The sequence below is a fragment of the Pipistrellus kuhlii genome, unplaced genomic scaffold (genome assembly GCF_014108245.1).
Source record: "Pipistrellus kuhlii isolate mPipKuh1 unplaced genomic scaffold, mPipKuh1.p scaffold_m20_p_3, whole genome shotgun sequence".
Classification (NCBI taxonomy): domain Eukaryota; kingdom Metazoa; phylum Chordata; class Mammalia; order Chiroptera; family Vespertilionidae; genus Pipistrellus; species Pipistrellus kuhlii.
In genome coordinates, this window is record NW_023425529.1 from 44,541,735 (window position 1) to 44,558,337 (window position 16,603).

The 16,603-nt window shown below is 49.5% G+C and overlaps 1 protein-coding gene across 3 annotated transcripts in view; it reads right to left on the bottom strand.

Annotated features, from left to right (window-relative positions):
* LOC118728375 (keratin, type II cytoskeletal 72) overlaps positions 1-16,603 on the bottom strand; it is a 97,068-nt gene that overhangs the window by 15,303 nt on the left and 65,162 nt on the right. Inside the window, exons 1-9 of one of the 3 annotated variants that reach the window (XM_036454846.2) lie at positions 6,939-7,631; positions 6,162-6,376; positions 5,354-5,414; positions 5,148-5,243; positions 4,263-4,427; positions 3,763-3,888; positions 3,224-3,444; positions 2,362-2,396; positions 1,850-1,898 (exon numbers count right to left, since the gene is read on the bottom strand). In XM_036454846.2, the coding sequence (XP_036310739.1) occupies positions 1,850-1,898; positions 2,362-2,396; positions 3,224-3,444; positions 3,763-3,888; positions 4,263-4,427; positions 5,148-5,243; positions 5,354-5,414; positions 6,162-6,376; positions 6,939-7,517 (1,547 nt within the window). In that variant the 5' untranslated portion in view covers positions 7,518-7,631. Of the gene's footprint in view, positions 1-1,849; positions 1,899-2,361; positions 2,397-3,223; positions 3,445-3,762; positions 3,889-4,262; positions 4,428-5,147; positions 5,244-5,353; positions 5,415-6,161; positions 6,377-6,938; positions 7,633-16,603 lie in introns of those variants that run through there. The other 2 variants (XM_045588015.1, XM_036454847.2) reach the window with 2 other exon arrangements.

Sequence of the window (16,603 nt, forward strand, 5' to 3'; positions counted from 1 at the left end):
CTTGTCCAAAGAAGATACACAGAAGAAACATCAATGTGAGAAAGAAATATTGATCAGTTGTCTTCTGAACATGCCCTAACAGGGAATTGAACCAATGACCTTTCAGTGCACAGGACAATGCTCAACCAACTGAGCCATTCATGTGGGATAGATATTAGATAATTTTGATGCTATTGGAAATAGTACCTTAAATTTTATTTCCTAATTGTTTCTTGCTAGTATGCAGAAATACAATAGTTTTTGTATTGGTTTTCTAGTGACTGTGATGAATTCACTTACTAATTCTAATAGTTTGGAGAACTTTTTATTTTCTATGTATATAATTATGTTATTTGTGAATAACTATAATTTGCTTTATTTCTTTGTCTTGTCTTATTTCACTGGCTATCACATCCAGTATAATGCTGAATAACTCTGATGATTATAGTTATCTTTGCTTCCTTTCTAATGTCAATGAGAAACTTGATCATTCACTATTAAGGATAATGCATGTTGTCTGGTTTGGGAAAGAGATGACCATTTGATTTCTTTTATTCTATTAAAGTTGTGCATTACATTATTTTTCAAAAATGTCAAACTAGCCTTACTGCACTGATGTTTGGCATGAGGGCTTCTAAGCTCCACTCTTCCCTCTCCCTCTTCTACTGACATTTGAGAAAATGAATAAGAAAGCCTGAGTAACCCCTTCTTTGTGACTGGTGGGAACTTCAAACCTGGCCCCAACCCAACAACCATAAAAATTCCACTATAGTCTCCTTTCCTGCTCTTTCCCAGCGTATTTGGACCAGCTTGCTCTTTTCAGAAAGCTTTATTAGTATCGAGAGAAATATACATTCAAGTAACAGTATTAATTGGCATAAGTAAAATTTATATTAGGAATATGGTTTCTTCAGAACCCAAAAAGGCCTAAAAGATGTTGGGCCTGCTCTAATATTGTGGGTGCTGAAAAGATCAATAGCTATTTCTTAACACATCTACAGTTTGTCCAAATTGCAATACAATGGACACTCCCATTCATCCCCTCCAGAAAGTCCTTCATTCCTGAAGCATCAGCAAGCTCTCTCATGCCTCCTGGAGCCTCTGGACCACTCAGGATGGCCACACCCCATTCTCCCTGTGAATCATCAAAGAAACCAATCACACCTGGACAGAGTGACCCTCAGGACTGTAGACTGAAAAAATAATTCAACACAGCAATTTATATTATAAAAGCATTTTATTGAACACACTCTGAAGGCAGTCAGAACCAGAACAAAATTTTTGAATTGGGGTGGGCGGGGGGGGGGGGGGAGGGGTCTCTGTTTTGATGATTTAGATACTGGAAAACTTTGGATTTTTCTCTCATCAAGGACCACGAAAGGCTGATTTGAAGAATAAAGGATCTAGGAGATTAGAGACCAGGGATTGGACATTTAGGGAACCAAAGACTGTGGTTCTGCTATAGGCTTGTTCTGAACTACACGTCAGCAAAAGAGAAATCTTGGCTTGGTAACTACCTAGAAGAGGCAGTCTCCAGGGGCCGGTTGCTGCCGGGGGTGGCAGTGACTTGCAGTAAGCAGGCTCTTAACTCTTGAAGCTCTTCCGGGAGGAGGAGGTGGTGGAGACAAATTTAACGCTGGAGCTGCTGCCTCCTCCACCGCTGCCGCTGATCCCCATGTTTCGGCCACTGCTCGAACTGAAGCTAGAGCCCCCCAAACTGAGCCCACTGCTCATACCTACTCCAGCACTAATACCTACTCCATAACCACCTCCACTGCCACCACCAAGACCTCCACCGAGGCCGCCGCCAAGACCTCCACCAAGGCCGCCGCCAAGACCTCCACTGCCCAGGCCAGTGCCAGGCATATAGCCACCATAGCCACCTCCGTAGCCAGAGGAGACATTGCTGGTGACGACAGCTGCGGAGAAAGGAAGGAGAACTTATGAGAGCAGTCTGCCAGATTGATCCTTCAAGTCCAAAATATCTGATCCTGCTAGTATAAGCACTGTACTTGGCCACTTTACAGCATAGCAAATGAGACCCAGGAGAACTAAGTCTTTTATTTAAAGTCCCTAACAGGAAGTTGGTGAACATAGTAGACAAGGGATGGTGCTAAGTTCAGGGGGAGGGGGTAGGAGGGGTGGAGAAGGGGGGACCATGGCAGGGGGGCAGGGTACAAGATGTGTAAGATACAGTCCTACCCTTTAAGAGATAAGATCACTTCAAGTCTCAAAATGTATCCTTTCCCCCCACTAAGTGTATGAAATGACCAATTATTGGGATGGGGACTATTTGGAATCCAGAAATAGCAAGATTCTGAGGTGGCACCAAACACTGCATATTATTATTATCACTGTTAATATTTGTTTAAAGTTACTTACAGATGTTGACTGGTCCAACTCCTTCTCCACTCAGTCTGAAAGGAAACAATTGAAATAAGAGTTAAAAACTCCTCCAAAGACAATACCCATAGTCATGTTTAAAGCTTGATCTATAAGCTGCCAGCCATATGCGCAAAAAAACACCAAAAACATACCCACAAAAACAAACAAACAAACAAAAAAACAAACAAACAAACAAAAAAAAAAACACCCACCCCACACCCTGCTTAAATTTAGAGAAAAATATAAATCTCTGAAGGGACTTCCCAAAGAAAAGGACCTGGCCTAAAACCAGGTTATCAAAGGGAAAATTGTAATTCACATTCTCCTCCACCCACTGTATTTAAAGTATGGCTAAGACTGCAGGAGCTATGAAAATGTATGAGGCAGTTTTTGCTCTGCAGGAGCTTACATTCTGTGAGAGGACTTGGCATGGACAAAAATATTTCTACGAGAAAGTAGGCAGAGGGCAGTGTTAGAAGACTGAAAAAAAAAAAGAGTAGCTTGAGAATCCAAAGGCAGGTGGATTTAACTTGGCTGGAGGGATCATGCAAGGCTTCCTGAAGGAAGAGGTACTTGAAAAAATGGGTAGGACATTGATTGAGTTGCTTAATTGTTCGAAAGGGGTAGCATCTGAAAATACCAGTGGTGGGAACTGGGTTAGAAAATTGAATTGGGACCTTTTTGTGTAGGTCAGCTGTATGCCCAGGTGTCAGATTGAATCCAGACTAATGATGGTTAATTATCATGCACAAGATAGTGCCCCCTGTGTGTGTGTTTTACACACTATCCTGGAGAAGAAGCTCCACTTATCAAATGTGAGGCCATCCCGGGCTTGTAATGTCAGCCCTATGTTGCCCACCTGCACTCCTCGCCCTCCAGCAGCTTCCTGTAGGTGGCAATCTCCACGTCCAGGGCCAGCTTGGTGTTCATGAGCTCCTGGTAGTCACGCAGCAGCCGGGCCATGTCCTGCTTGGCCTTCTGCAGGGCATCCTCCAGTTCAGCTAGCTTGTTCCTGGCGTCCTTGAGGGCCATCTCCCCACGCTGCTCGGCTTCAGCGATGGCATTCTGCAGGTTGGCGCACTACACAGGGAAAGGAAGAAAAGTGGAGTGGACACCTTAGTAGTGAGCTGGGCCTGTGGTATCTCTTTCTGAGTTCCCACAGAGAAGTCAGTACATTTATCCTGGTCATTGTAGATGGGAGAACATTGAAACGCTGGTTCTTGTTCCAGCTCTGTGTGCATGCATGCATGCCTGCCTGTGTGTGTGTGTGTGTGTGTGTGTGTGTGTGTATGTGTGTGTTTAAAACAAGGAAAATGTTTTAAACACACACACACACACACACACACCCCATATTCAAAACTCAGGTCTCCTCATTGCCTTCTTTTGACCTTTTCCTACCTGCTTCTTGACGTTATCGATCTCCGCTCTCAACCTCTGGATCATGCGGTTCATCTCAGAGATCTCATGCTTGGTGCTGCGGAGATCTTCGCCGTGCCGACCAGCTGTCTGCTGCAGCTCCTCGTACTGGTGCCGCCAAAAAAGAGAAAAAGTTCCATTTATATGAGGATGAAAGCACTTTCCCAATATTCATGGGCAGGAGCTACCAAGAGGTGGCAAGTGGTGGTGTTATCTGAGGCCTGGGGCTAGTTTTGACTTTATTGAGGTGGGCCTGGTCTTAGAAAATTTCCTCTTTAGTGCTTTTGCTCTCCTGGAGACACTGGTGTGAGATTCTCCTTAAGGTTCTTGAATTTTTGTGGCAAAGGCACATGTGACTGCTCTTGTAACTCAACCCAAGAGTTTTCAGTAGGTCTCAGGAGACCTTAGCATGTTGCCATGGCCTGGAATCCCCAGACACAAGTCCATCCCCTCACTCAGGATACATTCACCAAAACACTCACCTTGGTCTGGTACCAGGACTCGGCTTCTGTCCGGCTTCGGTTAGCAATGTCCTCATATTGGGCCTTGACCTCGGCAATGATGCTATCCAGGTCCAGGGAGCGGTTGTTGTCCATGGACAGCACCACAGATGTGTCTGAGATGTGCGTGTGCATCTGGGACAGCTCCTGCAAGGAGACTTGAAGTCAGTCATCTGAATCTGTTATTTTATGTCAGGTCCATTCAAATATTCCACTCATTGTGGTACATTAGCTTGAGAAAAAAATAATAACCACCTATATCAAACATCTAGTTATGTTAATAATACAAACCATCATTAAAAAACTTTAACCACTCTGAACCTCCTAGAAATTCCTACTGTGTAATCTCTCAGATGTAAGCTATGACCCATCTTCTTGGGTCAGAACTTATTTTAAAAGAATCTAGTTGACTGGCCTGCCACACTGGGACAAACTAAAGAGGGGAGGGTTGGGAAAGGCATACTGTGCCTATAACTCACTCTAGACCTCACTCGTCAAAATGATGGCTGAAGAATTTGCTTTAAATTTGGCTTTTCTTTCTTTCTTTCTTTCTTTCTTTCTTTCTTTCTTTCTTTCTTTCTTTCTTTCTTTCTTCCTTCCTTCCTTCCTTCCTTCCTTCCTTCCTTCCTTCCTTCCTTCCTTCCTTCCTTCCTTTCTTTCTTTCTTTCTTCTTTTTTTTTTTTTTTTTTTTTTTTTTTTTAGGATTGGCTTTATCAGTAATAGTTTGAATAGTACTAAAGGGATAAAAAGGACAAGGGTGTGTCCACAGCTTCAGAGCCTCTGAAAGTCACTTAATCTGGATAACCTAATCCCTGTTGGTGATCCAGTGACCATCTTTCTGGGGCCCGAGTAGGGGGCATTTCTTACCGCCTCAAAGAACATCTTCAAGAAGTTGATCTCATCCATCAGTGCATCGACCTTGGCCTCCAGCTCCACCTTGCTCATGTAGGCGGCATCCACATCCTAGAGATACAGGGATGGTTGGCACTACACCCGATTTCCACCCTGACTTAAATTAATGCCACCCTAAGAGAGCTTAGCCACAGGCAACAGGTTCTCTTCTACCCACGCACCTTTTTCAGCATCACAAACTCATTCTCAGCAGTGGTGCGCTTGTTGATTTCATCTTCATACCTGGGGGTAAAAAAAAACGGAAGGCTTATTAGAAGATGAGGGGCAGGTGAAGCCTAGGGTCTTTATTGCAGAAAGTCAACTGTGGGCCTGCTTCCCCACTGGAAAGAGGCCTCTCTTTATATCATGAAAGCAGGGCGGGAGGGGGTACTGGGAGTGTGACCTCCTGGGAAAGGTCCTTACTCATTAGGATCACCATTTCCTTTTTAACTGCCCATCTATTTTAACTATTATTGCTATAATTCAGTTGCTTGAAGAATATGCTTATAGAAACCTGAGCTGTTTCTTCCCAGCTCTACATCTAGTCAATTTCCTTAATGCTTTTTTCAGCTTTTACAGTTTTTAAAACAACGACAACAAACAACTAGCAGCACGGGGACTAAAATAATTACTAGAGCCATCAAGGTGAGTCATATCATCAGTTCTTGCATTGGAGGCAATCCATCACACAGCCCATGGTGTGTACTCTGAGCGTACTGGGGAAGAAAGCCCCAAAGAGCAGGAAATACACTGCTTGATATTTTCCCAGGGGCATCAAGCTTGTTGCTCTGGCCAGTGGCTAAGTGCCTTGCAAAGGGATTGAGCTTGGGACTGGAACTTTCTAGACATGGACCTGGATTTTATTTCAGTACTTCAGGTGTCCATGGAAGGCATAAGTGCCTAGCCCCCAGGGATGGCATAAGCGGTAATCTGGTTATCAAGTACATCTGGTGCCAAGAAGACATTAGTCTCCACTCCACCCCATCTCACTTGTTCTTGAAGTCCTCCACCAGATCCTGCATGTTCCTCAGCTCTGAGTCCAGGCGGCCCCTCTCCCCCAGGACACCATCCAGCTGTCTCCTGAGGTTGTTGATGTACTGCTCGAACAAAGGCTCCAGGTTCTGCCTCACGGTCTTGGTGCCCTGCTCCTGAAGCAGGGTCCATTTGGTGTCCAGGACCTTGTTCTGCTGCTCCAGGAAGCGCACCTGGAAGGCACAGAGTCTGAGGATGGAGAAACCTGGATTTCATGTCTCAGTGATCATCACCAGCTTCTCTCCCTTCTCATGCTCTCCTCCTAAACATTTCCCATGGCAGTCCCTGGCGCTGGGCCCTGGGAGGGGAGGCACAGAGTGAAGCACCTAACCTCACTGTCATGGGGAGTCAGGGCACAGACAGCACTGGGCATGGCTGGGCAGAGTGGGGTCCAGAGTAGTGGTGGCTGTGAAGGCACTTGGGCTACTGCTCGATGAACTCATCCATCTTTCTTTGCAAGCAGCCCCATTCCATGAAGCACAGAATTCCTTTCTTTGCCCAACAGTAACCAAGGAGCCCGCATGGAGTAATTAAACAGGAAGAACTAAGACCCTGTCTTACAAGCTGCAGTCTAGTTAAAAAAGTGAGCCACAACTCCGGGCCAGAAACAAGTAGAAACACATCAACTGCCAACTAGGAGGGTATTTGCACAAAATCAGAAGTTGTTCTTCTTCCTACATTCTTTGGTATTTGCTCCACACTCATAGCAATTTTTCACAAAGGATCAGGTCCTACCTTGTCGATGAAGGAGGCGAACTTGTTGTTGAGGGTCTTGATCTGCTCCCGCTCCTCAGTCCGCACCCTCTGGATGGTGGGGTCGATTTGAAGGTTTAGGGGAGTCAGGAGACTCTGGTTGATAGTGACCTCTTGGATGCCTCCAGGGGGGCACACAGGGAAGCCAGCGCCCCCATAGCCACCTCCAAGACCAGCGCCTCCCATGAACCCATAGCCACCACCTCCACCGAGCCCAAAGCCACCACCAGATCCACCGCCTAAACCAAATCCGCTCCCGGCTCCACCTCCAAAGCCATAGCCACCTCCAACACCGGCACCAAGTCGGCTTCTAAAGCCACCACCACTACTGCTCATGGAGATCCTCTTGGAGCCCCCCAGGTTGTAGAGGCTCCGGCTGCCATAGCCTCCAGCCCCACCAGCACTCCGAATGCTGACCCTGCCGAAGCCACCACCACCACCACCCCCGGATCGGGACACAGAGGTGAAACTGGTACGAGAGACAGACGGGGTGATGGCAGAGGCGGCGCTGAAGCTGCGGCTGCCCCCACTCCGGAAGGACACACTTGACTGGCGAGACATGATGGCTTGTTCCTGGAGGAGCAAGACGATAGGGCACTAGAGATTGGAGGTTGGAATGCGCGGGAGAGAATAGAGCTCAGCAGGATGCAGAAGGTGGCTCTGTTACCTGGCCCTGCACTCCCCCTTTTATACTAGAACGGGGCTGGGCGGGACAGTTGTGGAGCTGTGAAATGATTAAGTGGGCTGGGCACGCCTGGGGGGGCAGCTGTGAGCTCACCGTCACACCTGCAGATGGTGCAGGGTGCAAACGCTGTCTTCCTGGCAGGCTCTGCTCAGTTAGGAATAACTCTGCCTTGCAGCGCTGATGCCTTGGCAGCAAGTTGCACTTCCCCTTTGGGGCCCAAAGCTGGGACCAGCCCAAGACAGATATGCCAGGAAGCAAGGGGGCACTTGGCCAATGTCCCGAGAGATCCTTACAGGACCAGGGGCGTTGTCAACCGTCCCAGCACAGAATGCACTGTCCGTGAGTGGCAGACAAAGTGAGTCCCCAGTTGCAGTAATCTGCCCTACTCACTCTCCCGGACAGGAGGTTGCTGCAAGGATTTTCAGCACTTGGCAGGCACCTATGGCCTGATATCTCAGCTATGAACTGTAGGAAAATAGATCTATTCTTTGCTGCAGAACGTCCTTACTTGGGGGAGGCACAGTCATCCCCGCAGGCCCAGGGGAAGATTCTCCTGCAAGGTTCGGGCCAGAAAGGCTCTCTGAGCTCCAAGCTCAGTCCCTGATTTGTATTACTCTGCTCTCTGCAGGGGCAGCCCTCCCTCCACAGCTCCTCTTGATTCATCATTTTCTGTGGCGTTTGACCTTGTCCCTGGCATGTGGACCTGGACAGGACCCCGCAGGGTGAGCAAACCCAGGGGTTCCTGCGATCTCTCACAGAAGTCCTGAGACTCAGCCTGACAGTCATGTCCCTCTTCAGGGGGAGCTGCTCTGCCTGATCCCAGCCCCCCAGGTGTGTTCCAGCAAGCCCTGGGTTATGCCACTAGCAAGGAATGAGTCACCGAGTATCTGTTGATACAGGCTGAGGGCCGCCACAAACACATACCTGCAGGAGCTTCTAATCTCATCAGGAACATGTTGAGAATCCGCCGGCCTGTTATAACGGAGAACCGCCCGCTCGAGCAGCGGGAACTGCTGCGCTTTCTCTGGGCTCCGACCCAAAGTCTCCTTTGGGGCCCGGGCAATGGAAAACTGAATTCTAAGTCTTCAGGTTGTCCTGCCAGCAAGACTAGACAGAGCAGGTTAGGGGTACAGGGAGCTGGCATAACCACCTGCCCCAGTTGTTTGAGGGGAGGCCCCTTATGAGTTCCTCTGCAAAGCTTGTTTGGGTGGGCTGTGGCAACAGGTGGAAGAGAGGGGTCTGTTAGGCTTTGGCAAATGTCTGTCCTAAACCACACCTCCTCTTTTTGGCTACAGACCTGAATGGAGCCACCTCTTTGCCTCCCCCAAACAAAAGCAGGGCTCTCAGGCAGCGCTTGGGTCATTAAGAGCTATGGCGGGGCACCTCTGGGCTGGGGTTGGAGGTAGGGGTGGGGTGGGAATGGCTTGGAAGCCTCGGAGCTGAGCGGCTATGTTCTTAAGAGTAAAGGAGTGGGGACCCAGCCTGAGCTCTGGCATCTCTAGTCAGGGCCTGTTCTTTGGCCTCAAGGAAGGCACAGCTGTGGGAAAATCACTTGGAGCTGCTGGGGCTGTGATTGCTCACCGGGGGCTGTGATGGGAAAGCAGCGGACAGGTAAATCCAGACAGACAGATCGATGGCCCAAGCTACCTTACAGGTTCAGGGCAATGAGGTTAGGCTGCCTCCCTGCCTGGGAAATTCTTGAGACTCTCAGAGGTGAATTTTAATGAGTTTACCAATTTTACACGTTGTGGCCTTTCAGGGAACATATGTGAGTGTCTCAGGGGCCCTGAGGCATATGGGGGGGGAGGGGCCCTTCAGCCCTTGATAGAATCGATGCGAGCTTAAAGCAGGTGTCTGGGGACTAGTATGAGTTCTCTTCTCCACTGGAAAGTCACCCTCAGGGTATGTCCCACACACATAGGTCCTGGGTGTTGTGCCACAGTCCTCACTGTGCTTGGAGGAGCTCCACCCTCTTGAGATGCTGGGACATTTTCTTCTCTCCGTTCGTCCTCCTCCCCGCTGTGCTGTGCAAGAGGAAGGACCTGGTGGAACAGGAATGCCTTCTGGCCAGCCTGAGAATCACTAGATTGTGTCAAGCGCTCATTCAGATGACGGGGACCAACGGTGTGTGGGTGGCAAGGAATTGTGGCAGGGAGTGTCTGGGTGCCTGACTGGGGGGCAGTAGAGCAGCAACACTATTCTGTCCAGCTTTGTGGGAGCCCTCTCCTCCAGCAGGCAGGGCAGCCCCTCCCACGATGCCAGATCGGACAGCTATGAACAATGGAGAGGCTCCCCTGAGGGGAGCCAGGCACTCACACGGCAGTGTGGGAGAGTCCCGCCCCAGCCTGGAATTTCACTGTAGCAGGAACAGAGGGATTACATGGAGCTCACCCAGTGCCCACAGGAGCAGTTACCAAGACTTGGCAGGACACCTTTTAACTGTACCAGGCATCATTTTTCTCATCCACAAAAGACGAGAGCAAGGCTAAGTGAGCTGTTGTGGCTGATCCTACAGGCAGGCGTCCCTGCAGAGGGGGACCAGAAGGACTGCCCAGGCCTTCCTCACAGAGGTGCACAGGGACGGAGAAGAGGGGCAGTGTTTCTAAAAAGGGGCGCACCTCCCAGACCTGGCAGGGAGTAGACTGGCCCAAGCATCCATGGGGCAAGGATTAGGTAAATCCTGCAATACCAGCCCAGGGCTCCCTCCTAGGATTTGCCATAGCAGCCTGCATGCCTTTCATAGAGGGGGTATGGAGGTAACACAGACACTTACTGTTTTGCACATGTTCTCCAGGTCTCACAGGACAGTACACTTCCCAAGGTTAAGGGACATATCTGGATCCCCCTCACATGGCCAACCCTGCACACTGGAGGTGCTCAGCAAACACTTTTAAGGGAAACTGACAGACATAGGTCATCTCCCTCTACTCCTCCCCTAGATCTTTGTGTGAGGCCCTGTCCAGTCCATGCCAAATCCCAGAGTGTTGTAGCCCCCTGCTTCTTTCCCTGGACCCAATTCCCAGGTCTCTTGTCCCCTTCTGCCTGGGCACCCTCTGAGGACAGAGTTCATGACTTTTCATTCTTTGGGCTTCCCTTCATTCCTTCCCCCTATCCCTGCCCTGAAGCCACTCTCCACCTGAGCTCACTAGGATCCCCCAGCCACCATGTCCCCTCCAGAAGAGAAAGAAAGCTGCTCTATCTTCATCTCTGCAGATGCAAAGTAGGAGCAATAGCTGAGGCATGAGTCACCTATTCCCAGGGCGATGGTTGGCAGCCCCATGGCCAGTGTTGAGCCAGAATAGGCAGGATGGGGAAGGGCAGGTGGAGCAGCACGAGCCCCAGCAACTCTACACAAAACCCTTGCCTCAGGGGGGAGTTGAGGGAAGAATTCTTCTGCCTCCAACAAACCCAGCAGGAATTCTGCCCACACCCAGCTCTGGGTCCCAGCTTTGATCTAGGCAGAATTCTCAGCGTGGTGGTGGCCTAGAGGAGACTGGCCCTCTGTGGACTGGGGAGCTGGGTACCCTAGACCTCTCTCATGTGCCGTGTGTTGCCAAGATTGCCCTGGGATGCTGGGAACTCCAGCAACTTCTCTAGGACGTTCAGGCCCCACCCCTAACCAGGCTCAGGCGGGCTTTGGAGGTGGCCCCCTTCTGCTTGTTCTGAGGCTCCTGGTAACAAGTGGGCCCTTGAGTTGCACTTTCCTGTGCAAGGCCTTCACACAAACGGTGGGTCACAGCATAGGTGCAAGAGCCAGCAGACCCACGCTGGTCTGGTCTTGTTCCTTGAATTGTGGGGTTCCTGGACACATAGGTCAGCCTCTCACTGCAGTTTTCCACCCAGGTGTTGGGAGATAAGCAATCTGCAGGCGAAGAAGAGAAGGGGCCTGGGCTCCTTGGAGGAGGCCATGCGGGCTGGAATTTTCATTTGGAGCTGGCTAGGGTTGGGCAGGAAGGGTGGGGTACACATGCAAGGGGATGTGAGGAGCAGCCTTGGCCCCCACCCCTCAGATATAGCAGGCGATTAGCACTTGTGCGGGGCGAGACTACAGAGCAGAGCACCCAGCCTCCCTCCAGCAGGTCCCTGCATGTCTGGGGAATGTTCTTCTCTCACTGGAAGGTGTTTTGCCAATGGCATACCAAAGTCCTAAAAAAATCCCCCTCGGTGGATTGAAACTGTGGGCTGGAAATCACAAATACTTTAATTAGTCAGATGAACTAAAAAAAAAAAAAGTGCATGCAGAAAAAAGCCTCTGCCCTTGGCTTTCTCAGGGAGGGTGGTTTTATCTTTTTTAGTAAACGCTGGTATGGGACTTACCACAGGCCAGGCTCCTACCAACTGTGAATCTATAAACCTAAAATGGTGAATAAGAAAAGTTGTTGTTGTTTTTTTGTTTGTTTGTTTGTTTTTACCATTTTCTTGGCATTTGCTTTGGTCCTTCCATGTGCTGCCTGGCACTCTGGAAATGTGCAGCCTGTCCCTACAATGGAGAGGCAGGGACGTGATTCATCTATACCAGCTTCGACGCCTGGGCTCATTGGAGGTGTGCAGGGGAGTGTGTGTACATTCTTAGCCAGCTCATGCTCCTTTCCTCCCTGCCCATTGCTGCTCCCGCCACCGGAGCCACAACAGGAACGGGAAGGTGGAGGTAGAGACTGGAGCTGCCCTCTCAGAGCCTCTGCTTGGCACACCGTGTCCTCATCCCAAGTAGCTTTAGGGCAAGGTGCAGGGGACAGAGTCTGGTTCCCATCTGACTTTCTTTTCAGCTTTGGGTGAGCTCCAATCGCTCGGGGTGAGTCAGTGCAGACAGTTACTGGGTTAGGGACTGGGAGAAAAGAGAGGGCTGCCCTGAGGAGGGAAATGTTGCTGCTCCCGGGGTCAACCTCAGAACATCTGGAGACAAACGGACACCTTCCTGGCCCAGCTGCACATTCCTTTCCATGTCGCATAGGCACATAGACTGCTGGCCTTGCTCACTGTCCACTGGGACCAACAGGCACTATCGAGGGCTTGGGAAATAGGTTAGCTTTGCCCTGGCTGGTGTGGCTCAGTTGGTTGGGTGTCATCCCGCGCACCAAAGAGTTGCTCATTCCCAGTTGGGGCATGTGCCTGGGTTATAGGCTTGATCCCCACTGGGGTCCATTGATGTTTCTCTCTTAAAAAGAAAGGAAGAAAAAAAGGAAGGAAGAAAATAGGTTAGCTTTTCCAAGAGAGACATGGCATCAAAGGCAACAGACAGAGAGAAAAATGTGTTTTCAGCAATTGTGGGGTGCCATGTCCTGGGCTGCCACAGTGGGGGTACAGTAGTGAATGGGACAGGCCTGTGGGGGTAATGAAGGGCCTGAGGACAGAGCTGGGTCTCCTAGGTCTCCTTTCCAGGCCCAGGACAGTAATCCACACCATTCACCTGGTGACAGGGTGGACATTGAAAGACTGGGTTAGGGAATCCTTTCTGACTTGGTTTCAGGAGAAACTCAGTGCTCATAAGCCATCCAAGGCAAGCCATGACCCCTTTCCTATGGCCTGACTAATTCCTCCCCATCCCCTCCCAACCGTGGCCAGGTGTCCCTCAGTGATTCATTCGTATACGAAGAGGCAGAATTCAGAGAGGCAAAGCCCCAACCCCAAATCCCTCAACAAGGCAGGCTCAGGGCCAGGACTAGGTCTGGTCCTGTCCTGCATGCCATCCGTTGTGCTGCACTGCCTTGCCTGGGCTTTTTAACAAAAGCCACTCAAGTCCTACTCCAAGGCTGCATGTCTCTGTCACCTTCAGAGAATAACTTCCCGAGGCCCGTGTGGAAGGAGGCCTGTGTGTGTATCAGACAGCTGACCAGCGGCTGTCATGAGGGAATGTGGTTTTACTGCTTTCCACCTCTCCCTGCCCAGAGCCCTGAGAATTTCTGGCCTGGACCTGGGCCTTTCCAGGGCGGAGACTAGCCTCTGAGCCAAAGTCAGCACCAGGGCCCATTCCCCTAAGGCGCTTGCCTGTGTGTGCTGACACAGGTGGGAAGCGGAATGAGTGGTGGAAACCCCTTTCTGTCTTTCCCCACTCCAACCAACTGATAAAAGGAGTGATAATTCACATGTGACTTGGTGTTTGGAAGCCCACAGTCAAATCAATATCCTCTGAAACAGTTTTCAAGGGCTTCCATCCCCCTCATGCCACTACCAGTTTCTGGGTTTCCATGGCTGATCAGCCTCAATCCTGCACCTCCAGCAAGATGGGTTCATTCTTACTCTCACCCCGGGGCCTACCCACTCCCTGCTTTCATGCTAAGATGGGCATTTACTCAGAGAGCTGGTTCTGTCTCTCTTCTGTCTCTGTTTCTCACCATCTTGGCTTCCTTGCCACAAAACATGAGGCAGAGACCAGGATGCATTCTTAGGCATCTTTTCTAAATGGGTGAGGAGATGCGTCTGACAATTGCTGGACAGGACACCTTTCTGAAACTCTGGACTTTCCATATTCCCAACGCAGCTCAAAATATGGCATGTGCCAGTGCCCAGGGTGAGCTCTGAGACGTGATAGGAGGTGACACAGAAGCCTCACTTACATTGTTCTGAATGTACCCATCACGGTTCTGGGTTTATTAACTCATTTAATCTTTATAGCCTCATGAGGCAGACCTATCATTATCCCTATTTTGCAGATGAGGGAACTGAGGCCCAAAGAGGATAAGTAGCTGGTAAGTGACAGAGTCTAGATATTGATGCATGCAGGTGTGGCTCCAAAAGCCCTTGTCTTCGCCATAGTTGAGTTATCCACCAAGTCCCTGACTTAACTTTGAAGAGAAGTATTGCAACAATGGCTCTGGTCTTCTGTAAGACCAGCGGGCTTTAGATGCCATTCGGCAATCAGTGAGTCTCAACATCTTCCTACAACCCTGGAGACAGGAAGCTCTATCTTGAGTGGTGGATGGATCCTTGGGGAGACTTTTCCCCTCTTTGGACTATCAGAACCCATGGATCTGGAGAAAACTCCAGTGGATTGGGGTCACCTATACAATGTTTCTGGCCATGCACATTGGAGATCACTTACTGTCACTCCTCTCCCTTCTTCCCTGGCCCCAGACACAGGGCAAAGGCCTAAGTGCCTCTGTGGCCATCTCTTCCTAATGGCCACGAAGTGTTTGATTATCACTTCCCCAACAACTGATGTGTGGTCCAGAGACTCAGGTCAGCCTTCAGCTTTTCTTTCTAATTCTCATTTTTCCTGACCCAAAACTCCCTATGGCAAGACACCCAGACAGGGCCCCACAGAACTTTACTCTGAATGAGTAGAGGCCATGAACAGGAAAAGATGATAAGGGATGGCCCAGCTTGAGGTTATTTGGCATTTTTGATCCTTTGGGATGGGCCAAGCTACCCAGTGGTCTCATAGGGATTAGACCATTTCCTTGCATGAGGCTGCTTCCCACTCTGAAAAGAAATTAACCCCCTTTCATTCAGACATGCAGCCTCATTCCTTTTGGCAACATTGGGCCTGATTTCCTCCAGTCCCTCTTTGAAATAAATGGGAACTAGAGTATTACTATGTGCCAGAGATGGTGCTAAGCTTTAACATGCATTGTCTTACATTATCCAGTGGTATTAAGCATTATTATTGCCCCTGTTTTCTGAAGCTCGGAAAGAAAATGTGTTTTATTTAAGGTCACACAGCTAATAAGGGTTGAACCTGATATTTGCTTACAGGTCTGATTGTTCCTAGAGCCTATGTTTTCAACCAGAACATACATGGTGATGCCCTGGGCACTTCAGGGCATCCACCAACCCAATAATCTCCAAGAGCAGCCCACACATCAAAGCATCCTCAACTAAAGAGATCACCTAAATGAAATCCATGTGCTCCCCTGCAAACCAGCTTTGAGACAGGTCTGCCACCTCATACCCTATAGCCTCTTTCTAACTAGACCCTAGCCTCTGAACCTCATGCCCACTCATGAAGAAATTCTGGAGGTACCACTAGGGTGTTGCCACAGTGTCCCTGCAAGATGGAACTTCATACCTCTCTGGATCTCTGAGGCCCTAGTGTTCTCCACTTAACCATCAGCATTCCCAGGCAGGTTATGTGCCAAGGAGTGAACAAAGCTCCATTTACAATGATCCTCCTCCCACTCCTCCACCATACCCTGCTTCTCTCCTCAGCAATCCAGGACTCCCAACAGGTTTCTGAATTTGTCCCAAGGGCTTGTCTGATCCATCAGCCTCCTCACCCTCCAGGCCTTCCCCAGAAGGGGCAGCCTCACTGTCCAGGGCTAGGAAAACACTTGGTGCCTCACAGCCAAAACATCGTGACTTATTAGAGGCTTTTGGGCTGTCTCCAGCTTCCAGCTGACCTGGTCATCCCAGAGGGATGGGCCCCCTCAGTCTGGCACCAGTTATGGCCTTCTGCAGGTTGGCACACTGCCCTAAGCAGAGAACAATAACACTTTATGGTCTGCAAGACCTCAGACATAACATGGCTTCATTGTTTGGAGTCTGGAAAAAAAAAAAAATGATCTCACGCTAACCCTGAGAATTGAGGTTATCTCTAATCACTGCGTGAAGCATAGCTCTTCTTTGCTCAAGAGCACACAGTAGCTACCTATTAGCCTTATTCTCATCCCCTCATTCCTCTCGGGCCCTGTTTCTCACCATCCCTTCTACCATATGTGGTAGTAGAATAATGGCCCCCAAAGATATCCAAACGTTAATCCCCATAACCTGTGGATACATTTTACTACATAGCAAAGGGAAATTAAGGCTGCAGAAGGAAGTAAGGTTGCTAATCTGCTAACCTTAAAATAGGGGAATTATCCTAGACTACCTAAGTATTATAGGTCCAATGTAATCCCAAAGCCCTTAAATGTGCAAGAAGGAGGTAGAGAGGCGGTCAGAGTGATGCCATGTGAAAAGAACTTCATCGTTGTTGCCAACTTTGAAGAAGGGAGGAACCATGAGCCAAGGAATGTGGGCAGCCTTA